Source organism: Meriones unguiculatus, chromosome 4, assembly GCF_030254825.1.
Source record: "Meriones unguiculatus strain TT.TT164.6M chromosome 4, Bangor_MerUng_6.1, whole genome shotgun sequence".
Taxonomy (NCBI): Eukaryota; Metazoa; Chordata; class Mammalia; order Rodentia; family Muridae; genus Meriones; species Meriones unguiculatus.
The window spans coordinates 111335696-111359253 of NC_083352.1; the positions used below are offsets into that span (position 1 = coordinate 111335696).

The 23558-nt window shown below is 45.1% G+C and overlaps 2 protein-coding genes and 1 non-coding gene across 3 annotated transcripts; 1 reads left to right on the forward strand and 2 right to left on the reverse strand.

The window, feature by feature from the left end:
• Positions 1–857: 857 nt before the first annotated feature.
• Mocs3 (molybdenum cofactor synthesis 3) lies at positions 858–5714 on the reverse strand. Its single transcript, XM_021634832.2, has one exon. The coding sequence runs from the start codon at positions 5712–5714 to the stop codon at positions 4338–4340; it is 1377 nt and encodes a 458-aa protein (XP_021490507.1). The 3' UTR covers positions 858–4337.
• Positions 5715–5995: 281 nt separating this feature from the next.
• On the forward strand, positions 5996–23289 carry Dpm1 (dolichyl-phosphate mannosyltransferase subunit 1, catalytic). Its single transcript, XM_060382792.1, has 9 exons — positions 5996–6156; positions 8725–8824; positions 12741–12774; positions 16166–16242; positions 16462–16487; positions 17515–17610; positions 20384–20452; positions 22099–22213; positions 22924–23289. Exons 1-9 carry the CDS (start codon positions 5996–5998, stop codon positions 23026–23028), a joined length of 783 nt encoding a protein of 260 aa, XP_060238775.1. The 3' UTR covers positions 23029–23289.
• Positions 21333–21439, reverse strand: LOC132653914 (U6 spliceosomal RNA). The gene has a single exon (XR_009591738.1). It is a non-coding gene; the product is annotated as a U6 spliceosomal RNA (small nuclear RNA).
• Positions 23290–23558: the final 269 nt, after the last annotated feature.

Sequence of the window (23558 nt, forward strand, 5' to 3'; positions counted from 1 at the left end):
TCTCAATATAGTCAGCCTGTGTGGGTCAATCCCAGTAAACAATGGGCAGTGGGGGGTGTCACCAAAAGAACCCTCTCCCCACTCAGTGCCAGTAAGCACCCTCCCTCCAGTGATCATCAGAATGCGCACAGTATGCAGACCACACTGCAGACCAGTGTGACGTCACAGGTGCTGTGCACGCCAGGGCCTTGGCTGGGCTGAAAGCCTGGTCTAGCCACCATCAAACAAGTTCTCACCTTTGGTACACGTTTGAGGTCACTGAACCCCACACTGAACTCAGGTCTTCAGGCTTACTGACGAGGACTTAAATTGCACATCTTTTGTGTGCTTTGTTAGCTGCCAATGAAATTCTTAAGTGTTTGAGCAGGACCCTGCCAGGTGTGCTGCTGGTTTCCATCCTGTCCCTGGGTGCTAAGGACCCAAAATCTTCTGCAGTGCCTGGGCCTCTGGGAGAGCACAGGGTGTGTCCACCTTAATAGCTTCTGTGTCCCGGTTGCTGGGGAACAGAGGGTGTTGGAGCCCTTGAGAGAGAGAGGCTGCATGCAGCAAGGCCCTGAGCTGTGTCTGCTGAGGAAGAATAACTGGAGTCCAGAGGCAAATGCAGTTCTAGTCATTGGCTCAGTGGCCCAAGGCTTCAAGAATATTTTCCCAAGCCCCCTCTTGCCTGTGGAGCAGCAGGTGCAGCTGTGTGGTCGGTCTGTGGGCCTCTCCTGGGGACTGCCATATTCCATGGCAGCTAAATGGAGTGGCAACCCCCAGATGCCCTGGCCGGCAGAGTGAGCTGATTTCTGCCCAATTCACTGCACGTTAGCCCTGAGCCATTCTGCTGTTCGTCCATCTGCAAATCCCAGGGGCAAGGTGGCAATCCCGGGTTCTCGTGAGCTGTGGGTCCCAGGAAAAGGCCATTTACATAGGGCACTTGAAGTGGGAAGCCAACAATGAGTATGTGTTAAGGGTCTGATGCATCTTGATGAGTGGCTTCATCTTGGAAAGTGAGTTACATAAAAAGGGTGTGCACTGGGCATGATGACACAGCCCTGGGAGGTGAAAACAGGCAGATCAAGGTCTACACATAAAGTTCTATACCAGAGGTTCACAGCCTATGCTGCCTCCTTGGGGGAGGAAGAGTTTGGAGAGTGGAAAGGAACTCCTGAATCCCCCTGACAGTATTTTTGTCTATAAGGGAGCTAGTGATAATTGTGCTCAACTTGTGAAAAGCTTGAACAACCTAGTGAAACCCTAGCTCAAAATACTTTTTTTTTTTGGGGGGGGGGGGGGTGAGACATGGTTTCTCTGTGTAGCCTTGACTGTCCTAGAACTCAATCTGTAGACCAGGTTGGGTTGGTCACAGAGATCCACCTACTTTGCCTCCCTGATCCACTACTATCCAGCTCAAAATGGCACAATTTAAAAGGAGCCTCGGTGCTTGCCTTGATGCATAAAGCCCTGGGTTCAATTCCTAGTGTGTGTGTGTGTGTGTGTGTGTGTTCGAACTCACAAAGCACTTGCGACCGGTGTGCTCTTCTGTACATTCTCCAGTGTGATGTTGGCTAGATGCCTCATGGAAGCACATGCTGAAGGAACCACGCGTCTTGTCTATGGCTGTGTCCACACCGGTACTTGCTCATCCTTAACAATAGCTTCTCCATTGCAGACCATCAACATTCGGGTTCCAACTACAGTGGAAAGCCACCTTCCTCCTCTTTTTAAGGTTTCTTAAAGTTAAAATATTATGAGTGGATGCCTGAATATATGTCTGTACGCCACATTTGTTGCAGAGGCCACGGAGCCCAAAAGAAAGTGTTGGATCCCCTGGAGTTGGAGTTACAGACAGTTGTAAGCTGCCATGTGAGTGGTAGGAACTGAACCTTGGCCCTTTGCCTTCTGAGCCATCTCTCCAGACCCACTTTGCAGCAGTTTCTAAACCTAACCCACTTGGTACTTTTCTCCTGCTGCTGCCAGAAATTTGTGGATTTAATTCAACCTTAAATACCACAAGTACAAACTTCCAAAATTATCTTTGTGACTCTTCTGTCCCATCTTTTCATTTTTATTCTGACTGGTTCACCAAGCGGTTACAAACACTTCTTTAAAAAAAAAAAAAAAAAGATAATTACTTGCAATCACTAGTTCATCAAAATACCAGGGAAGCGTAGGCATAAGGTTATTGGGTAATTCTACTGCTGATTTCTCAATTCAGGGTCAGGAGTCTTATCAATTGAGCTATCCAAGCCTTTCAAATGCTGATTTTTATATCTCTCATATCTGGTTGTAATCCTTGTTCAGAGAATCTCCTGCCTCAATGTTTATCCTATTTATCCCCTGATATGCCAATAAAGCAGTTTACAGCAAACTGATGAACAGGGGAAAGAATAGAGCTGGACTTCCTGCCAGACAGAGGAGGAGGAGCTGGAGTAGGAAATGGAGAATTCAGTGGGGAATTGAGAGGTCCAGGTGACATCAGGAGAGAAGCTGGCGCACAGAAAGCTACAAAATGCAAGTATCTCTAGGATGTACATTGGGAGGAAAGGAGAGTAGCTTAGAGGGTTAAGACTAGAGTAATAACTGCTCAGTTATTGTGTTGTGAAGCTTATTATTAAACAAATATAAAGGAGTCTCAATTATTTGTGTGACAGCCAGGTTAAGAGAGAAACCCGAGAAACAAAAACAATTTTATAAAATTAACCAAAGCAGGGAAGCCGGACATGGAGGCACATGCCTGTCACTGAATTCCAAAGACAGCCTGGCTGCAAATAAGACCCTGCCTCAAAAGTATCTAAAGGGCTAGAAAACAAGGACATGCAGGTGCTCTGAGCCAGAGCCCTGCTAGTCCCTCCACCATGCTCTTCAGTGCACCCGGTCAGTGAGTTGCAGTGTGTCCAGCACAGAACATATAGCTCAGTGGTTCTCAGTCTTTCTAATGCTCTGAGCCTTTAATACAGCTGTTGTGGACAGCTTGGTTTATGACATGTAAACATGTTTTTGCTGTAATTCCAAGTAGGGAATTTTGGTTTGTCCACACCTGTGAAGTGTCTGGTGTGGAGCGTGGTCTTGACCAGCTGGAATTAGTGGAATTCTGAGGACTCTGAGGCATAAACATGACAGCCCAGGGGAAGAAGGTGCAGTTGTTTGGAGAACTGCTTGCTGCTGGCTTGTCCTACTACTGTTTGCTGGTGACCTGGGCTTCTGGATTTCCTGACGACTGATCCTGACACTGCCCCCAAAAGAATCCTGTGACTCTACCCAGCAGGAAGTAGCAGAGAGAACTCTGCCCCCTGTTCCCACTAACCTTCTTTCCCTCCTACCCGATGTTGGAGGGTTGGAAGGGACTAAATAACATAGTTTGTTAAAAAGTCTAAGCCTACATACAGTTCTTCACGATATGATGACCCCAACTACGAACATTTTTGTTGCTACTTCATAACTGTATTTTGCTACTGTTATGCATTATCATATAAATGTGTTTTCCAACAGTCTTCAGTTGAGTGCTGTGAAAAGGCTGATTCCCAAGGGGTGCGACCCACAGGTTGAGAACCACTGGTATAGCATAAGGCAGACACTAAAGCTAAGTACAAGGAAAATGCTAGCAACTTCGGAGGGAGCTGACAGGCCACAAAGCAGCTCCTTCTGTCTTGCTACACTGCCAAGTTTGCACTCTGGCAGTAAGTTCCATAATGATGATTCCCGGATAATGAAAACATTCTGCATGGAATGTATTTCTAAGGGGTATAGCCTATCATTTGAAGTAGAACTAAGACTCAAATAATATCTTTTTAAAACTTTATGGGTGCGTGCCTGGATGTCTGTCTGTGCACCAAGACCTTGCCTGGTGCTAGGGAAGGCAAGGAGACACCATCTGACCTGGGGAACCGGACTTATAGAAAGTTGCGAGCCAACACATGAGTACTGGGAGTCAAACCAGGAGCCCCCAGGAGGGCAACAAGTGCTGAGTCATCTCTCCAACCTCCCAAAAAATAGTTTAATTAAAAATGTGGTGGGCGTAACTGTACTGCCTCTGATTGTTAGACTAGGATGTAAAAAAAAAAAAAAAAATTGCATCTTAATTACAAGTATAAAATGGATGGCCCCAGAGAGCATTTTGACTGGACAGGAAACAAAAATCCTGTCACATTCCATGTCACATGTCAAAGTGCCCAAAACATATGGCTGCTCTCAGAAACAATTTTATCCTGAGTTCCTAAGAAGCTCCTTGCAAAGAGGCCATTTATTCAAAGTCTATGAATCCAAGCTCTTCCCTTCATTACCGAAACGTTTGGGTTCCAATAAATAGATCCTCAAGATATCACAACCATAAACGCAGATCACATGCTGTCCCCTCAGTACTGTGGAAATGTCACATCAATTTTGGTGGCCCAGGCCATGAGTCCCCCCACAATATCCTGAACAGTTAAAGAGTCTAGCTCTGGCACTGCCCTTAAGGACTGCAGAACCCTCACGGCTTTCTGAGAGTCATTCCCCAATTTGCAAATCACATACACAGAGGGGGCAGCCCCTTCCTTCGAATCCTGCTTCCCTTCCCGGATGGCATCCCCTAAGAGTTTCAGGCTGTCGGCATCCCTGCGTTCCAACTGACTCAAAGGGATGTGGAGAGCGTGCGGCAGACGACAGATGTCCACTTCCACTTGAGGCCGGACGTCCAGCAACACATGCGGCGCTCCGGAATCCAGAAGCTGCTTGTAGTCGGTCACAGAAATCCGCTCCTCCGGGCTCAGGAGCTTCAAGGCTCGGCACTTGTCGGTGGCCGAGGAGCCGCAGAAGGCCTCGTAGTCCTGCAGGCGGGTCACGGTGGGCTGCTGACCGCACACGGCGCAGTCGGGCCGGCGGCGCCGCAGCCGGATCCTGCGGAAATGGCCGCCAAGGCCGTCGAAGAGCAGCAGGCTGCCGCTGTAGGAGGCCCCGAGGCCGGCGGCGATCTTGAGCACCTCCAGCGCCTGCACGCAGCCGAGCACGCCGGGCACCACTCCGAGCACGCCGCCGTCGGAGCAGTTGGTCACCGTCTCGGCCGGGGGCGGCCGCGGGAACACGCAGCGGTAGCACGGCCCGCCGTCGCAGTGGTAGACGCTCAGCTGGCCCTCGAAGCGCAGCGCGCTGGCCGACACCAGCGGCCGGCCGGCCAGCACGCACGCGTCGTTCACCAGGTAGCGCGTGGGCACGTTGTCGGAGCAGTCGGCCACCACGTCGTAGCAGCGGACCAGGTCGAGCGCCCAGGCCTCGCTGAGCGAGCGCGCGTACGGCACACACTCCACCGCCGAGTTGAGGCGGCGCAGAGCGGCGGCCGCCGAGCGGGCCTTGGCGTGGCCGGCCAGCGCCTCGCCGTGCAGTACCTGGCGGGCCAGGTTGCTCGTCTCCACCACGTCGTGGTCCACCAGACCCAGTCGGCCCACGCCGGCCGCCGCCAGGTACTGAGCGAGCGGGCAGCCCAGCCCGCCCAAGCCCACCACCAGCACCGAGGCGCCCGCCAGGCGCAGCTGACCGCGCACGCCCAGCTCCGGCAGCAGCAGCTGGCGGCTGTAGCGTAGGATCTCGTCCCGCGACAGAGCGGCCTTGGGCAGAAGCGGCGGGACCGGGACCGGACGCTCGGGCTCCGGCTCAGCCGCCAGGGCTGCGCTCAACCTCCGCTTCAGGGAAGCCAGCTCTTCCTCACGCCGTGCAATTTCATCCTGTAAGGCCGCTACGTCCTCCTGGGCAGCCATGACAGCCGCTTCCGGAAGTGCCCCGGAAGTGACTTCCGTTTCCGGTTTCTCATTCCTTAGCGACTGGAAGTCGAAAACGCTACCTAGAGCTTGCAAATGAAACTGGTGGTTGTTTTATAAGGAAACCTTCAGAATCGACTTGAAACCGGCGCAGGACATGACTATTTCCAGGGAAGCACATTGAGGCCTAGGAGAGCTAAGTCTCCCTCATGCTTCGGGGATTTGGTACGATCCGCGTCATGTGACGTAATTCCGCTTCCGGCTCCTTGTGCCGCTCCGTCATGGCCTCCTCGGGGGCGAATCGTAGCAATACTGCGTCTCAGCGGCCGCCGCAGGGGCGCTCCTCGCGACAGGACAAGTATTCGGTGCTTTTGCCCACTTACAACGAACGCGAGAACCTGCCGCTCATCGTGTGGCTGCTGGTGAAGAGCTTCTCCGAGAGGTAGAAGAAGCACCTCGCGCGGGCGCCGCAGAGCCAGCCGCGGGCTGCATGTCGGCGGTTGGCTGCGCGAGGAGATTGACCGAGGCCTCCTGGCCTCCGCTCCCCCGGAGCCTGCTCGAAGCTTTCCCCAGCGAGGAAGGCCAAGGCGGACAGCTCCGCGTCTGTCTCCCGGGCTTTCCTTGCTGAGGTCTCGAGCGAGACCCGCGCTCTTGTCTCCGTCCCCCGCCTGTCTCTGGAAAGGGCCAACTTCACTTTTCCTAGGGGCAAGGCTGAAAAGCTTGACCTCATCCCACTCCGGGCGGTCACGATCTGCCCCCCAGAGCCGGGAGTCCCGAGCCAGCGCGCTCACTACCGCCCCGGGGCCCAGCGCTTATGTAAGCTTGATGTTTGCGCTGTAAGGGAACTGCTGATGAGCAGGCAAAGGAGAGAGCATCTTCGCCTAGTTTGTCACCGGGATTAGAAACTGAGCCTTGTTTGTTTTGAAAAAACGCGGGGCCTGGTGTAATGGAAGCAGAGTTCTACTGAGTTCCATTCCCAGGTCTTAGGAATGGGAATTTTGACATTGGAAGCATTATGCTGTTTGGGGAGGGGGGGAGGGGAGCTTGTTTGTTTTAAGGTCGCTGAAGTAAACAGTAAATTAAATGGCTCCTGTTTGCAGTACGGAGTCAGTTTTACGGCCAGGCTAATGTAATCATGCTGTGATAATCTTGGGCGATCTTTTCCTGTCAACATACAGAAACATGGTTTTGCTATTTAGGTAGGGTGCCATAGCAGTGCCCTGTTTATTTAGACCAGTATGTCAGAGAACACATTGTTTCCGAGCTTTTTGTTTGTTGTTTGCTTTTGCTTTTCAAATGAGGATGAGGACGTTGTGTTCATATTTTCTACCAGCTAGAAAAAGTACTGGATGCCAAGTTTGGTAGTGCGAGGGGTGCAGCTGCAGACGGGCTGTAGCAGGTTTAGGTCAGCCTCTGTCTCGAACAAACAAACAACAACAACAACAAAAAAAAAAACTACAAAACTTGATATATAGTTTCTCCTTATAGAAAACACAACCTCACCATACTGTGATCCGTAAAAGCGGTAGGCTGCTTTGGTTGGTTGAGACAAGATTGTAGCCCTGACTGGCCTGAAACTCAGATACATTTGCCTCTGCCTCCCAAGTGCTGAGAATAAAGGCATGCGCCACCCTCCCCCAGTTTAGGATTGCAGTTTTGATTGTTGTCTCTGAGTAAAACTGAATTTGTTTATAGTGGTCCCACAATGTGTAGTGCATGTCTTTTTATTAGCTTTTGTCTTTCAAGTTGACTTTGCCAGCCTTTTCCAAAGTAGAGAAACTCTGGGTTTGCAGATTTGTGTTTTGCTCTGTTTAGTTTATGGGCCCAAAACCTCCTACCTCACCACTCTACTTCCTCTGTTGTAACCAAGGCTGGCCTGGAACACCGCAGCCTCCAGCCTCTGAAAGTTCTGGGGTATCTTTATTGAGTGGTTTGGGGTACTGGAGGATGAAACTCTGCCAATGAGCTGCATCCTACAGTGGATGTCCTGGAATCAAAATGAAGCTTAATAGAAATAGCTGCTTCTCAGATCTAGTTCTGCTTTGGTCCCTCAGGTGAGGTCTGGCTGATTTGAAACCAGAAAAAAAAGGGGTGGGGGGTCAGATTTTGCTTAAGAATGACTTCACTTCATGAGTTACCTTTTTCAAAATCAACATCTTTTGTGTTTGGACAAATTAAATACTAACCCAAAGTTAAAAAGGAGCAGAGGGAAGCTGGCCAGTACCCTTACTCTTTGTGTGTGTTGTGGGGTCAGGGTGCCTGCACACACAGAGGCTGAGAAAAACCAGGTGCCTGCCTCATTCACTCTCCACTCTGAATTGTTTGAAACAGGGTCTCACTCGGCCTAAAGCTTACCCATTAGGCTGGTGGATTCTTGAGCTGCTGTTACTTTGGGGGTTTCAACCTCCCACCCCTAGTGCTGGAATTACAGGAATGCCTACTCGTACCCATTCTTTTGGCTACTGGGTATCCAAACTCAGGTCCTATTGCTTGCATGGCAAGTGCTGCTGGCACGAAGCCATCTCCCCGTCTCCACTGCGGTTACTCTTGGGCAGGGTTTTGTTTCTTTCCTGCCAAGTGTGCTGGAACTAACTTTTACAGACTTAAACAGTCTAGTGTTTCCTGGTTGATTTCCTAGGTTCCATATTCCTTTCCTTTTTATGTCTTCTAATAAGAGGGTGGGGCATGATGATTATGTGTGTAGCAGGAAGGATTTTTCATGGTTTTTAGAGTAGAGACTATTGTGTGAATATAATGGAAAGTAATTTCTAGTGTCAAATTAAGTCAGATAAATTTCAGGTAATTAAATTTGCTAGTGCCATTTAAAGTGTTACTTTGCTTTGTTTATTTTGAGATGGGGTCTCTGGTATTGTAAGCAGTCTGTGAAGTCACTATAGCTATGTAGAGAGGCCTTGAACATCCTAATCCTCCTGCCTTGTACCTTTTAAGATACTTTAAATTTTGAGATTTTTATCACCCAACATTAATATAAAATTAAATTTTATTTTAGTGCGATCAACTATGAAATTATAATCATAGATGATGGAAGCCCAGATGGGACAAGAGAAGTTGCTGAACAGCTGGAAAAGATCTATGGGCCAGACAAAATTGTAAGTCGCAGACCCTTTCCTGTTCTCTGTGGAGGGAAGTGTGGTAAGGAACAAAGTCTAGAAAGATGAGCAATGGCATTCCCTCTTGGGATTGAAATTATGTATCTTTGGTTTGGGGACCAGTTTTACAGCCAAAGAGCAGGCCTCTGCCTGGCCTCTGGCTTTGTGCTGGGCGCTGCAGAATAAATTCCCTTAAATACTGAAAGGTGACACTGTTGGCAGGAGTGATACTGAGCTGATCAGCAAAGACATTCTCAAGGTTAGGGTTAGGATTAAGGGAGGGGTTAGGGTTAGGCTGCACCATGAAGCCTGTCCTCCTGTAAGAGTGACTTGGACTTGGGCAGGTACAGAGGCAATTTTATAGTGGCTTCATGAATTTGATAATATTTTCGAAGCAGAATTGAAGCTTATGGAGTTTAAGCATGAGGGTGAGAGAGAGGTGTCTGGGCAGGAAAGCGCTCTTCCTGCTCTATAAGTTCTGAGTCCAGATCCTGGTACCCACATCAGACAGCTCGTAAGTGTCTACAACCCCAGCACACATGTACACGTGCAGAGAAGGTGGAGCTGAGAGCATAGCTGTGGGCTCACTAGCACTTATTGTGAGTTGTATTTTTTTATTACTGGTTTGGGTTTACGAATCTTTAAAAATATTTGTGAATTATGCTTTGAATAATTCTTTGGGACCAAAATCACATAGCTAAATACAGATTTAACTAGAAAACATAGAAAACACATTCTAGCTGTGCATATGTCATTTGTGCTCACAGTTGCTTGCAATTCACCGTTTCTTGGTTTGCACACATTGCTGGATGGTTGGCGGTAGAACCCTGTCCTGTGCATTCTGGATGTTTAGTGGCATCCCTAGCCACTAAGCACAAGATGCCAGTAGCAGCTTCCCTCCCTTCTTGGCAACCTGAAATGCACCTGATATTGTTACATGTCCCCTTGGGGATAACATTGCCCCTTCTCCAGACAGAGAACCATTGTCAGAGAAACAGAAGTCTCTGGAGACTCTATGAATACTTTCCTTTCAAGAAATGGTAACTTATCACCATAAGAAAACTAGATCTAGGGCTGGAGAGATGGCTCAGAGGTTAAGAGCACTGGCTGCTTTTCCAGAGGTTCTGAGTTCAATTCCCAGCAACCACATGGTGGCTCAAAACCATCTATAAGGAGCTCTGGTGCCCTCTTCCAGAGCACAGACATATATGCAGGCAGAACACTGTATACATAATAAGTAAATAAATAAATTTTTTTATAAAAAAATAAGAACACTAGATCTAGCTAGGTTTGTAATCCCAATAATGGTGGTAGTCGCTCCCCCCGCCGTGGCACTGGAGAATTGAACCAAGGACCTTACACATGCTATGTGTAAGGTCTACCTCCCAGCTCCCTCTTTCCCTCTCTCTCATTTTTGAGACAGGGTCCTTACCACTGTGTTGTCCACTGGCCTCAACCATCCTTTGTAGTGAAGCCAGGCCTTGACATTTCTGTCTTCACACTGAATCTGCTCTTGAGAAGCTGAGATCATAAACCTGCCCTTGGCAGTCCTGCTTAGGACTGTTTTCCACGGGTGGATGGTGTTCTAAGAGTTTCAAGTGGCAAATGTCATATGGGGAAGGTATAGGGAAGTTGCACATCTCATACACATGCTCAGGACTCAGGCAGCCAAGTCCCATGTCTGTCGTGTCTCAATCAACTAATTTCAGCCTGAGGCAGGTTTTGATGCTGGGTTCATATCTTTGTCCTATAGTTTTTGAAGTTTTCTTAGAAGCACCAGGCCAAGGCAACTGGTTCACATTGATTATACATTGAAACCTGTTCAGTTGTATGTCACAATTGTATGTTTAATCTGAAACATCAATGTGACAACAGTTTGGGTAGTTTTGCCATTAAAAACTATAGCCTAGGAGTTGGCTGATGTTAGGACTAAGTTGACTTGTCAAATTTTAAAACACTGCTGGCCCTTTTTTTTTTCCCCATCACCCCAGTAAAGCAGGAAAATCGAGAAATTAAGGCTAGAGAGATAGTTGGCTAAGATCACTTAATGCTCCTGCAGAAGACCTAAATTCAGTTACCAGCACCTGTAATCAGGTGGATCACAACTGCCTCTAACTCCAACTCCAGGGGATATGATGTCCTCTTCTGGCCTCCACAGGCAGCCGTAGGCACATGCAAGCAAACACACATAATCAAAATTAAAAAAGTAAATCTTTTTAAAATTAACAAGAAAAGGCTGGATGTAGTGGTATACTCTTTTAATCCCAGCACTTAACAGGCAGAGGCAGGTGAATCTCTTTGAGTTGGAGGCCATCCTGATCTATATAGCAAGTTCTAGGCAAGCCAAGGCTACATAGTCAGATCCTGTATCAAAAAAAGAAAGAAAGAAAAAAAAAAAAGCAAGAAGAAAAAACTGCATTTACAATCGTTTCCTGTAAAGCCAGACAATGCTCAATTTTTTTTTTCTTTTTCTATTGATTGATTGGTTGCTAGGGTCCCAAGCTGGCCTGGAAGTCATTATGATTCTTCTGCCTCAGCCTTACAAATGTTGGGATTACAGCTGAGAACCACTTAACTATACCTAGCACTTATTCATTTTATGGCTGTTTGTAGGACAATGGGGGGGGCTGCTAAAAAAGAAAACTTCAGGTGGGCAAGCTGTAAGTCTTGGCAGATGCCTGGAAGAAAAAATTGGAGAAAAGGAAGACAAGACCAAAAAGCAAAAACCTTTTTTTTTTTTTTTTTTTTTTTTAGTAGATGGAATGTGTTATTGGAGCAGTATAGAACAAGGTTAGTCATCCAACGCATGGTCATGGTTAATCTGGCAGAGGAAAAGCAGTAGCAGCCATGTTTAAAGTTTGCGAAGATGAATAACAAAACCCAATACTGTGGAAAGCCACAGAATTGTTAGTTAAATGCTCAGTTTTTCTAAAAAGGAATCAATAAGTGCTCTTTAAGAATGGTAGAACTGGCAAAAATAGTGGCTAAGTGATGTGGTACATGGCTTTAAACCCAGCACTTAGGAGGCAGAAGCCAGCCTCGTCTATACAGTAAGTTTCTGGTCAGCCAGGGATACACAGTAAACCCTGTCTCCAGAAACAGTATACACAACAGAAGTACTAATAGATATCAAGATAATTCTGTTTCATAGAAGAATGGGGGGGGCATGTAAAACTTTTCCTGTAAGGTTAGGATTAAAGAAAATTACTTTTCCTTTTGAAGAGTCCCTGGGTTCAATTCTTAGCTTCCACATAGTGGCTTACAACTATTCCTGTTCCAGGAATCCAATAACCTTTTCTGGTCTCCATGGACACTAGGCATGCAAATGGTACACAGACATACATGCAGGAAAACATACATATAAAATTTAAAAATCTAAAAGAGAAAAGGTTTTGTGTCAGGTAGTGGGGGTATGTGCCTTTGATCTGAGGAGACAGAGGCAGAGGCAGGTAGTCTCTGTGAAGCCAGCCTGGTCTACAAAGAGCATTCCAGCCAGGGCTATTCAGAGAAACCCTGTCTTAAGTTTTGTTGTTGAACTGGTTGGTGTGATGGCTGCTGTCTTCCATTTGTTGTTAGATGTTAGATGTGGGCGTTCTGAAGTCTAGGCTGGCTCATACTAGCTGAACTTGAGTTCCTGGCTCTTGGTCCCTCCTCCCAAACACTGGGATTTCTGCTGTTGCACCCCTGTTCAGATAGTGCTGAGAAGGGAGCCAGGGCTTCGTGCATACTAAGCTCTATCTCCAGCCCCAAACACAGTCTTGGCTTTACAGGAAAATGTTGAACAGACTCTGCTTCAAGGTCTAGTAATTTCAACTAATGTTTTAAAATGAGTATGCTTTTATAGGAGTAAAATAAAACTTAAAATGTTTTTTTTTTTTTTCTTTTTGTGTTGAAATGTTGGTTCTTTTTCTTGCAGCTCCTAAGACCACGGGAGAAAAAGCTGGGCCTCGGTAAGTAAGGTCTCCTGTTATCTGCTCTAATTATGTTTGCCACTTTGTTTTCCAGTTTGGAAAAAGCCCCAAGTACAGTCAGCTGTGTTGCCCTTTAGAGCTCTTTATGACATCCTAGTAGTTTAACTTGGGTTGTCTGTATCAGTTGGGACCCACTCAGAGAAATAGAAAGTACTGTCATTCTGTTGGAGTAAGATCTTAGTAAAGGAAAAGGAATTGTTCAGAAGCATGCTACAAAGCTGAGCCACTGAGAGAGGAACAACCTATCACTGCAGAGCTGGAGTGGCTCAGGAGGCTGGAAGGTTGAGTATGATGGGACCCAGAAACTTGTCTGTCCAGAGGGAACGGAATGGTGGAGAGGGGGAACATGGCTAAAGGTAGAGCTGTGGGAGGCCTGAGCTGATGCTGCTGGATGCCATGCAGAGAGGGTTACTTAGACGATCCCAGCTTCCTGGCTCTCATCACTCGTGCTTCTGGAACACAAGTGATGAGAGAACCCGGGAATTGGGGTTCTTTGTAATCTAGCCTAGATAAAGAAGATTCAGAGCCCGAGTCTGAAGGAGGATATCTTGGACCAGTATATAATAAGTCTAAAAGGTGATTGCTTCTAAGAATGAAAAAGTTTCCACCTTAACTTACTCAGAACATTCTGAGTAGTGGTTCTTAACCTCCCTAATGCTGTGTGCAACCTTTTGACACAGTTCCTTATGTTGTGGTGACCACCAACCGTAAAGTTGTTGGGTTGTTTGTTTGTTTTGGGGTTTTTTTGGCACTACTTCATGACTGTAATTTTGCTACTGTTATGCTCATGATGTAAATACTAATAAGCAGGATATCTATATACGACTCCTGTGAAAGGGTCAATTGACTCCCAAAGAGGTCACGACCCTCATATTGAGAACCACTGTTCTAGAGTATTTCAAGTGAGTTCTCTGATTATGAGACTTGAAATGCCATCGTTTTGCTGAATTAAGGAAGGGGCCTTTTCTAGTACCTCCTTAGCTCCCAGATTGGGGCAGGGAGGGCTTACCTTTAATTCCAGCCCCAAAAGAAGGAGTGAGTCTAGCCATATCAGTGAGCTCTGAGTTTGGTTGAGAAGTTCTGCCTTAATTAATTAGGTGAAAGAAGGATTGAGCATGACTTCCAGCATCAACCTGGGACTTCCACATGCTCACACATTTATGCACAGGCATGAGTTCATACCTCAAACACATGGAAAAAGGAAAAAAGTTAGAATGAACTTGCTAGCAACATCAAACGCTTGAATTTCTGTGTCCACAGGATTCTTTGAGCTTGAAGTGATCTGGAAAATGTCACCCAAAAAAAGCCAAAGAGTTTTTGAGCAGTCATTGAAAATGCTAGAGAGTCACTCAATCAAAGCCTTTAGGAAAGCTCAGGGCTCCAAATGAGGTGTTTGTGATTTTTTTTTTTAAGTTACACTTTATTTACTTTGTATCCCCCCATAAATCCCTCCCTCCTCCCCTCCTAATCCCACCTTTCCTCCCCCTTCTTCACGCATGTCCCTTCCCAAGTCCACTGATAGGGGAGGTCCCCCTCTCCTTCCTTCTGATCTTAGTCTGTCAAATCTCATGAGGAGTGGCTGCATTGTCATCTTCTGTGGCCTGGTAAGGCTGCTCCCTCCTCAGGGGGAGGTGATCAAAGAGCAGGCCAATCAGTTTATGTCAGAGGCAGGCCCTCTTCCCATTACTATGGAACCCACTTGGACACTGAACTGCCATGGGCTACATCTGTGCAGGAGTTCTAGGTTATCTCCATGCATGGTACTTGGTTGGAGTATGAGTCTATGGGAAGACCCCTGTGTTCAAATTTTCTGGTTCAGTTGCTCTTCTTGTGGAGTTCCTGTCCTCTCCGAATCTTACTATTTCCCACTTCTTTCATAAGATTCCATGCACGATGTTTTGTTTTTAAAACTTGGTTCTGCTTTCATTGATCCATAGTAACTGTCCACACTGACACTAGCTTTGGTGTACAATGTGCAAGCATCAGATCAAGGGACTAGGCATTTCTGTTAACCTCAAACACATCATTTCTCAGTGGCTGGAACGTTGGAAAGCTTTCTCTAGCCAGGTCTGGTGGTGCACACCTTTAATATCAGCACTTAGGAGATAGATAGACCTCTTTGAGTTTGAGGCCAGCCTAGTCTACATAACAAATTTCAGGCTAGCCAGAGCTAAATAGTGAAATGCTCAGCTGGTGTCAGGCATAATAGTTGATAGCTGGGCCTCTGGCCACGTATGCTCTATTGGGACCTAGTGTACTTGGCAAATTACCGTTCACCTTCAGACAGCATCTGTAGAACCTGACTTGGAGTGCAAGGAAGAGCAAGAGGAAAACTGGTTGGGAAATGAAACTGGGGTCAGAAGGTAATGCCTGTGGCAACATGAAGGTAGAGGTAGTATTAGGTTGAGAGATGGTTGGGATATAGAGCCTCATAGGCACAGTGGGGAGTTACCTACAGAGGCAGAACTCAGCTTTTCCTGAGCATGATTGGCGTAGTCATACACCTGTGCCATTTCCTGAGCAGTGGCCTAGGAACTGGGAGAGTGATCATTAGGAGATACATTTGCGGTTTCTGAAAAGGATAAGTGAAGATGGCAGTGGCTAGGAAGGTGGCGTGTAAATAGGGAGCTCTGAGAAACCTGGCCTCCTCTGTCTCAGGAAGACGCTAGCACTAGAAGGTTTGGTGTTTTTGCTAAAGGACCAGGGAACGTTAAGCATATAGTGATTTTTATATGATCTGAGACTTTGGAAGCTTGGCATGATGCTCCTTAACTGTTAGAGGCTGTGGGGAAGACTCTTCATGGGTTCAAGGTCAGCCTGAGCTACAGAGTGAAACTTTGTCTTAACCTCTCCTTCCCCCCAGGAAAAGAAAAAGAAACATCTCTTTAGTAATTTTAAATAGAAGGATGGGGCTTTGGTTGTTTGTTTTTATTGGCATCAGAATGGAGGATGAGTGGCCAGCTACCTTCTTGACTGTGTTTATGATACATGTGGACGGTGCTACTGTGTATAGAGAGTTACCAGTTGGTTAGGGTCACTTTTAGAGGGCACATGTGTTTAGGATGCTAAGTGATGTCTTTCCCTATTTTAAATGCACCCAAATACATTTTGGGTAGAGTTTTGTTATTGTTGTTTTTCAAACTTTAAATGTGTAAGTGTTTTGCCTATGTTTGTGTCAGTGCCATGTACATGAAGTGCCTGTAGAAGCCAGAAGGAGGCAGCAGAGAGCATGACGCTGGTGTTGCAGTGGTTCTGAACTGCCATGTCAGTTCTGGAAATAGACCCTGGGGCCTCAGGAAGAGCGCTGAGCCCAGCTCTCCAGCTCCTTCTGGTGATTTTTGCTAATGAGTCTAAATTCTTTAAATTTTAGGAACTGCCTATATTCATGGGATAAAACATGCCACAGGAAACTATGTCATCATTATGGATGCTGATCTCTCTCACCATGTAAGTGCCTCCCCACTCTGTTTCTTTCTGCATTGGGATGGTCTTACTGTGTAGTCTAGACTGCTCTGAAGAATGTGGAGCCCCCACTTTAGCCTTTTGATTGTGAAGATTAACAGGCATGTGCCGCTTCATTCAGTTGATCTTTCCTGATTAGGTGTTCATGATAAACTTGCCGTATGTTGCTGACTTTCTGTTGATTTTTTTTTTTCCAAATTTCAGCCCAAATTTATTCCTGAATTTATCAGGTAGGTACTGTTTCTAATATTTTTCGTATTAGAAATTTAAAATTCAGATTGTTAATTTAAAGTAGATGTGCTACTTTTAACTTTCTGTCAAAATTTAACAGACTCATAAGTATAGGTCTGTAACTAAATGACTTATTTTAGGAGCCCTTAGGAGCCTTCAATAGATGTTTCTATTCTCTTCTTTCAAAACACAAAAAAGATGAAGTCCTTGTTGTCTAGAATTGGGCTTGACATGTTAGACTCAAAGACCATAGACAAAGGGGTTGCCCAGGGGTGCCTGGCTTCTGGGCCCCATGGCTCCACTGTGCATTCCCTCCATCCTTCGCCAGGCATGGGCTCCTGCTTGAATGACAAAATGAGTCAGGTGGGGGTGGCGGGGCACAAGCCTTTAGTCCCAGCTTGTGAAGCAGAGGCAGGTGGATCTATGAATTCAAGGCCAGCCAGGTCTACAGAGTGAGTTCGCAAATAGCCAGGGCTACACAGAGAGCAGTGGCTGCTGCTTGACAAGGCAGTGAGGGATTACGCTGGAGTCCTGATACCTAGAAGCCAGCCGCCCTCCAACCATGCCGTTTGTTTGTGCCTTTAATCCCAGCGCTATGGAGACAGAGGCAAACTTACCTTTGTGAGTTCAGAGCACCCATGTGGCATCTCATTACCAATCTATATCTTCAGTTCCAGGAGGTCCAACACCTCCTGCCCTTTGTTTTGTTTTGTTTTTAATTTTTTATTAATTACACTTTATTCATTTTGTATCCCCCCCACCTCCTACCCTTTGAGGGTACGGCCTATACATGCTATACTGACATGCATGCAGGCAGAACATCCATGCACATAAAATGTTTTAAAAACTTAAATAAAACACAAGGTCAGTGTCAGGTTTGAAAGACTCATTTGAACAGTCTGGTAATCTGTTTGGCTTCATGCTTTGCCTCTGCTTCCCTTAAAACTTGATTCTGTAGTGGTTTATGAAGATGCCTGGTAAGATCCCAAGAGCTTTTTCTAATTAAGTTACTTTTTTTTTCCACAGGAAACAAAAGGAGGGTAATTTTGATATTGTCTCCGGAACTCGCTACAAGGGAAATGGGGGTGTTTATGGCTGGGATTTGAAAAGAAAACTGATCAGGTATGTGTACATGTTTTGTGATTTCTCTACAGGGGAACTACTAGATAAACTTAATGCTAGGATTGCATTACCACAGCCAGGCCTTAAAGTTTGTAGGATCAGGGTATAACTTCCCATAAAGCTTCCTAGAGAGCATCTTACCTACAAGTTGTCGTTTGCCAAGAGTTTTACCTTAGCTGTTTGGAAGAAAACACAAATATTAGAACCCTCGATAACATTGGTCTGCATCAATCAGAGTGACTGTTTTGATTATGGTTTTATATAATTCAGTTTTGGAATAATCATTTTAATAGGGTACTTTATGACTGTAGCTTTGAAGTCAGACAGACTTTGGTTTCTCATTATTGTGTTACCTTATATATTTTCCTTTCCAGAGCTTTTCTTTGATCTTATTAAAACCAGCATTCTAGATTTCTGATATTGTCTGACAAGATAGGTGGGAGTCCATGGACTGACTGGCAGCTGCTCCACTGCCTTCACCTGGAGTTAGTGTTGCTGCTGCAGCTTGCTTCCTTCTGCACAGCATTGGCCATGCTAGCAGGTCACACACTAGGCAGTTAGTGCTGGTAGTTGGCTGGGCATCTCAGTTCTGATGGCTTCTCCTCAGACAGGTAGAGAGAGTAGTTGCCTTTATTTTTTTATTTTATTTTATTTTGATGAGTGTGTTTGTGTGTGTGTGACGCCATCTATCCAATTAAAAATCCATCATCACTGGCAATGTAGCACATACTTAAGAGGCTGAAGCAGGAGGATGACTTACACACAGGCTTTTGGGATCAACTTGGGTAGTATAACAAGATTCTATCTTAAATAAATAAAATAACATGAAACAATATAAATATATTGTTTGGGGCTGAGGATGGTGTAGGAAGCCTTGGGTTCTCTTCCTAGCACATCTACACTGCCCAGATGTCATAACCCACTCTAGAAGCTAGGATGATTAAGACGTTCTCTCAAACAAAGCAAAAATGCCCAAATCAAAGATGATCTTACCCATGACTATGGACACTACTGTCTTTGTTACTATGCTGTTGCTATGAAGAGACACCATGACCATAGCAAATTATAAAAGAAAGCATTTAACTGAGGGCTTGCTCTCCATGATCGTCATGGCCGGAAGTATGGCAACAGGCGGGCAGGCAGAGTGCTGAGCGAGCCACTAGCTACGAACTTCCATCCTGATCAAGTTGGAGTCAGAGAGCAAGGCTTGGCTTGGCATGAGCTTTTGAAACCTCAAAGCCCACCACCCCTAGTGACACTTTTCTCCAACAAGGCCTCACTTCTTAATCCTTCCTAAACAGTTCTATCAACTGGAAACCTAGTTTTGAAATACATATAAGTCTGTGGGGTCATTCTCATTCAGATTACCACAAAGACAGAGTATATGTTTTCTAAAGCAAATGTTTTAGAGGGGGAACTATATCTTGAAATAGTCTCACAGCTTTTAGATATTACTAAAGATTGGGGAAATGTTGTTAGTCATCATCCCAGTTGCAGTCTCTAACCGTGTGGTTTTGGTGTGTTGTTGTTGATGTTGTTTTTTAATGATCTTCATTAAGGAAGCCTTGGTTTGGGGTTTGGTTTGATTTGATTTTTTTGAGAGGCATGTAGCCAAGATTGTTCTGGAACTTGCTCTGAACCAAGCTCTGCTCCCCAAGTGCTGGGATTAAAGGCCTGCGCCGCCGCTGCTCAAGTGGTTTTGGGCTTAGAACCAGAGTTACTAAAATGGCTGCCATGCAAAAGTCATTTTCTTCAGGCCCCTGAAACTCTTTGAAATGTTAATGTAAAGATCTCTAATAGCTGGTGACTGATAATAGTATTGGATTCTGTTAATCTAGAGCCATTGTTATGGACTGAATGTTTGTGCTTCACAAATGCCTATGTTAAATGAGAACCCCTAGTGTTTTGGAGTCTTCTTCTTTGGGAGGTGGTTAGTTTGGAAGATAATGGGGTAAGCTCTCTGATGGGATTAGCATCCTTTTAAGAGATCAGAGGGTCACCACTCCACCCCCATTCTCACTTGTCCCGCACCTTCTTCCCATTCTTTAAAACCAGGAGAATGCATTTCCAGTTTACACCAATGTATGTGGTATTTTGTTACAGTAGCCAAGCAGACTCAGTCCCCAGACACCATCAGAAACACTCCCCTGCTTTCATGCTGCTGTTTTTCTTCAGTTGGCTTCCTGGCTGCCCAAGTGTTTGTGATCCTCCTGCTTCAGCCTCCTGAGTGCTAGCTATCTGCCATTATAGACTTGTACCAACGTGCTAGGTGTAAAGCCAGTCTCGGTTTGCTGAAATCTGAAAAAAAAAAAAAAAACTTATCAAATCCCTGGTCTTTCTGCCAAAGAATTTATAGGTTTAAATGACTGACTTTTCTTCCTAGCTAAAGTAGGTTTGGGGTGTGTGAGTGCATGAGTGTGTGCGTCTCATGTAGCCCAAGCAATCTCGACACACCTAGTCTATGCAGTGCTGGGGATGGAACCCAGGCCTATGTACATGCTAAGGCCTGGCCCTTGTTTATTATCAACATGTGGCAGGATGGATACTTTTTGGTCTCTTCTTTACTTCACTTGCAAAGGGTAAGAATTGCCTATATTCTGAGACGTGTCAGGTCTCATTCACTGTCTGTTTGTTCTAGAGAATTAACATTGTGTGTGTGAAATTGGTATCACATTTATTAATTACAGTATTTTTAACATTGTGTTCTTGGGTGTGTTTCTCTTGCTTTTAAAATATATTTAATTTAATAAGGAAAATCTGATTAATTTGGCAGCCGTGGGGCCAATTTTATAACTCAGATTTTGCTGAGACCAGGAGCATCGGACTTAACAGGAAGCTTCAGGTACCGTGATTCTACATCCTGAACTTTTTCCTGGATTCCTTGTGTTAAGAGGCTGTTGAAGGAGCTGCTTTCCCAGCAGGGCATGCTAATTCGAGCACTCAGGAGGCAGAGACAGGAGGATCTCCGAGCTTGAGGCCAGCGTGGTCTACATAGTAAGTTGCAGGACACCCAGGGTTACAGAGTGACGCTGTCTCAGAATCCCCCAAAAGAGAGCTACTTTTCTTTCATACTGACATAAGTCACACTTCCACAGTGATGATCGGCAGGCTGAAGTTCCCAAGAACCTTGTTAAAGGATGTTAGACTGTTGCTTTCCAAGTGAAATGCAAGGTTTTGGCATGCTTGTTCAGTTCAGTGCTGGGCTTGACTGCCCATTGGGGAACATGGCTGCTGCTGTACTCTGGATAGCACATGCATATCCCAGCTGCAGCATCCTCCTTACTATTTCCGCTTTTCAGTGACCTTCTCACTATAAATGAGTCTGTGCTGTTGGTTTTACCCACATTTAAAAAGCTAAAAGCTACAGGAGGCTCAGTGGAAGACTGGAACAAGAGTTGGGTTCTAGATAACTCCTTTGGCATAATAGGTCCATTGGTCTTGAGACTATAGCTATGCCAAATTCCCACTTCTAGCTTACAGATGTACGTACACATAATAAAAACAGCTAGGTCAGGGGGTAAAGATGCATGCTATAAAAGCCTAACAACCTGAGTTTTATCCCTGGAGCCCACGATAGAAGGAGAGAAAATCATTCCTAACCTCAACACACACACACACGCAAGAAGGGGGAGGCAGGCATAGACATAGGCTAATAAACTTTAAATTAAAAAAAAAAAATTGTTATCTCCCTAGTTTTTTGCATTAAATTTTAATATTTAAAAAATTATATGGAATACTTCCTGAATTTGCCTGTTATCTTTGTGCAGGGGCCATGCTAATCCTGGCTATATTGTTCCAGTTTCAGTATATGAGCTGCCAAAGCGAGCACCCTGCCTACTGAGTTAAATAAGTAAAGCCCCTTCTGAAAACTGACACCTCCTGCTTCTTGGGATTTCTGAACATCTTACCTTATAAACGGAGTGAGCCATGTGCTTGACTGGCGAGGTGTGCTTAATAATGTAGAGCTGTCTACCACAAGTACCTGTCACCATGGTTGTTCATAGAAGTCTAAAGGAGGGCCTCCATCCTGTGATGGCTAGTCTTGGTCTGACCTAGCTTGTCCACAGTCTTAACCGCTTTTCCTGGAATGACCTGATTGTCCTTAGGATCTTGCCCCATGTTGTCAAGCAGCAGGTGACTTACTGACTGCTATGCTGCTCATCACCATGCTGCGTGTCATCATCTGTTAGTTCTGCCATTCCAGCATATCCGGTTCAACGGTGAATTCAAAACCAAAAGTATGGGTGCTTATGTGAACTTCTTATAATATAAATCTCAAGAAGATACTAAGAGCCCATTTTCAAAATTATTCCAAACTCTTAGTGTATACTTCATGGCCTAGACACATGATCAAGCTCTGAGAACTTGTCTGTATACCAGTGGCTATGGGGAGTTTTAGATTATAGACACCGATGAGTTCTCAAAGTTCAGGTTATGTGTAGACAGGCACGTAGCCAGATGCTCATAAATACTCTTGTTTTCCTACAGGTTATACCGAAAAGAAGTTCTACAGAAATTAATAGAAAAATGTGTCTCCAAAGGCTATGTCTTTCAGATGGAAATGATTGTTCGAGCAAGACAGTTGAATTACACCATTGGTGAGGTGAGCAACTGTTGGTTGCTAAGTCCTGTGTTCTACTACCCAGAAAAGGAGGTTTACAAAAGCACAGCTTTCCTAGCTTTCCTAACTGTCTTGGGCTGGCAGTTATTTAAGAGTGTTCACACACTAAAAGATGAACATTCAGATGAGTGTGTTTGGCCTATTGTGATTTATTCTGAGCCGCGTTTCCTTTTAAATAATGACGCTTCTGGCACCTCAGACTTCTTCTAACGAGTACCTGGCTACTTTTCTTCTTCGTAAATGTTCCGAGGTTACAGAACCTCAGGCTGCGTGTGAGTTATTAGAGACCACCCCACATCTAAATACCAAACGCTTTCTCATTGCAAGAAAATACCCACCTCCCAGAATGCCCCTTATGACCATTAGAAGGTTTGTAATTTAACTCCACTGTGAAATTAACTGTAACAAATTCAAGAAAAAAGTGAAAAATCATTTTATTGGAAATACAACCTGAAATTTGAACATACTAACATAATGTTAAGGGTTGGTGCTTTTCATCCTGTAGATTTGATTCAGATGACTTACTTTGAGATAATAAGTAAACAGTTACGGTAAGAACTGTGATTGTCAGCCTGGTGCTGCAGGTTGAGGCTTTGCTCTTGTATTGGAAATGCTGTAGCCTGAGCTTGCCTCCTTTGTTGTCATCGTTTGAAGACTGACTTTCATGTATGTGTATTTTTTTTTTTAACCAGGTTCCAATATCATTTGTGGATCGAGTTTATGGTGAATCCAAGTTGGGAGGAAATGAAATAGTCTCTTTCCTGAAAGGATTATTGACTCTCTTTGCTACTACATAAAAGAAATTAATCATTTATACTTACCCTGTTCATTTCAATTAAAAGTAAGAGAAGCCTGGGTCACTGATTTTTATCAATGTTCTCTTAACACATGAGCCAAAGGTAAGGTGCATTTTATACAGATCTTTTCTCTGGAGAAACTCCATTTTTTATTTCAAATTAAAATTTAAAGTTCTTGGCTTAATGAGCAATGTCCTCAATTTTCATGTACATTGTACTGTATTAATATCTATAAATAAATGTATCTAGGTTTTGCATAAAGTGTTGCTGCTGTTGTTAGATATGTGAGTGTGGAGTTTTTATGAGAAAGAATATGAAATATCCATAAAACTAGCCAGTTAGTTCTTTATACCTACATGTTGAAGGAAACATTGATTCTGTTCACGAAACACAGTTCATGTATGAAAAGAAATAAAATCTCTGACCTTAAAGTTCAGCTCAGGCTTCTGGACCTAGATAAGGCAGTGCTCCCTGCACTCAGACCTAGAGAGCTAGCCTGAGGAGAGTGCTCATCTGGTCACAGCTAGGTA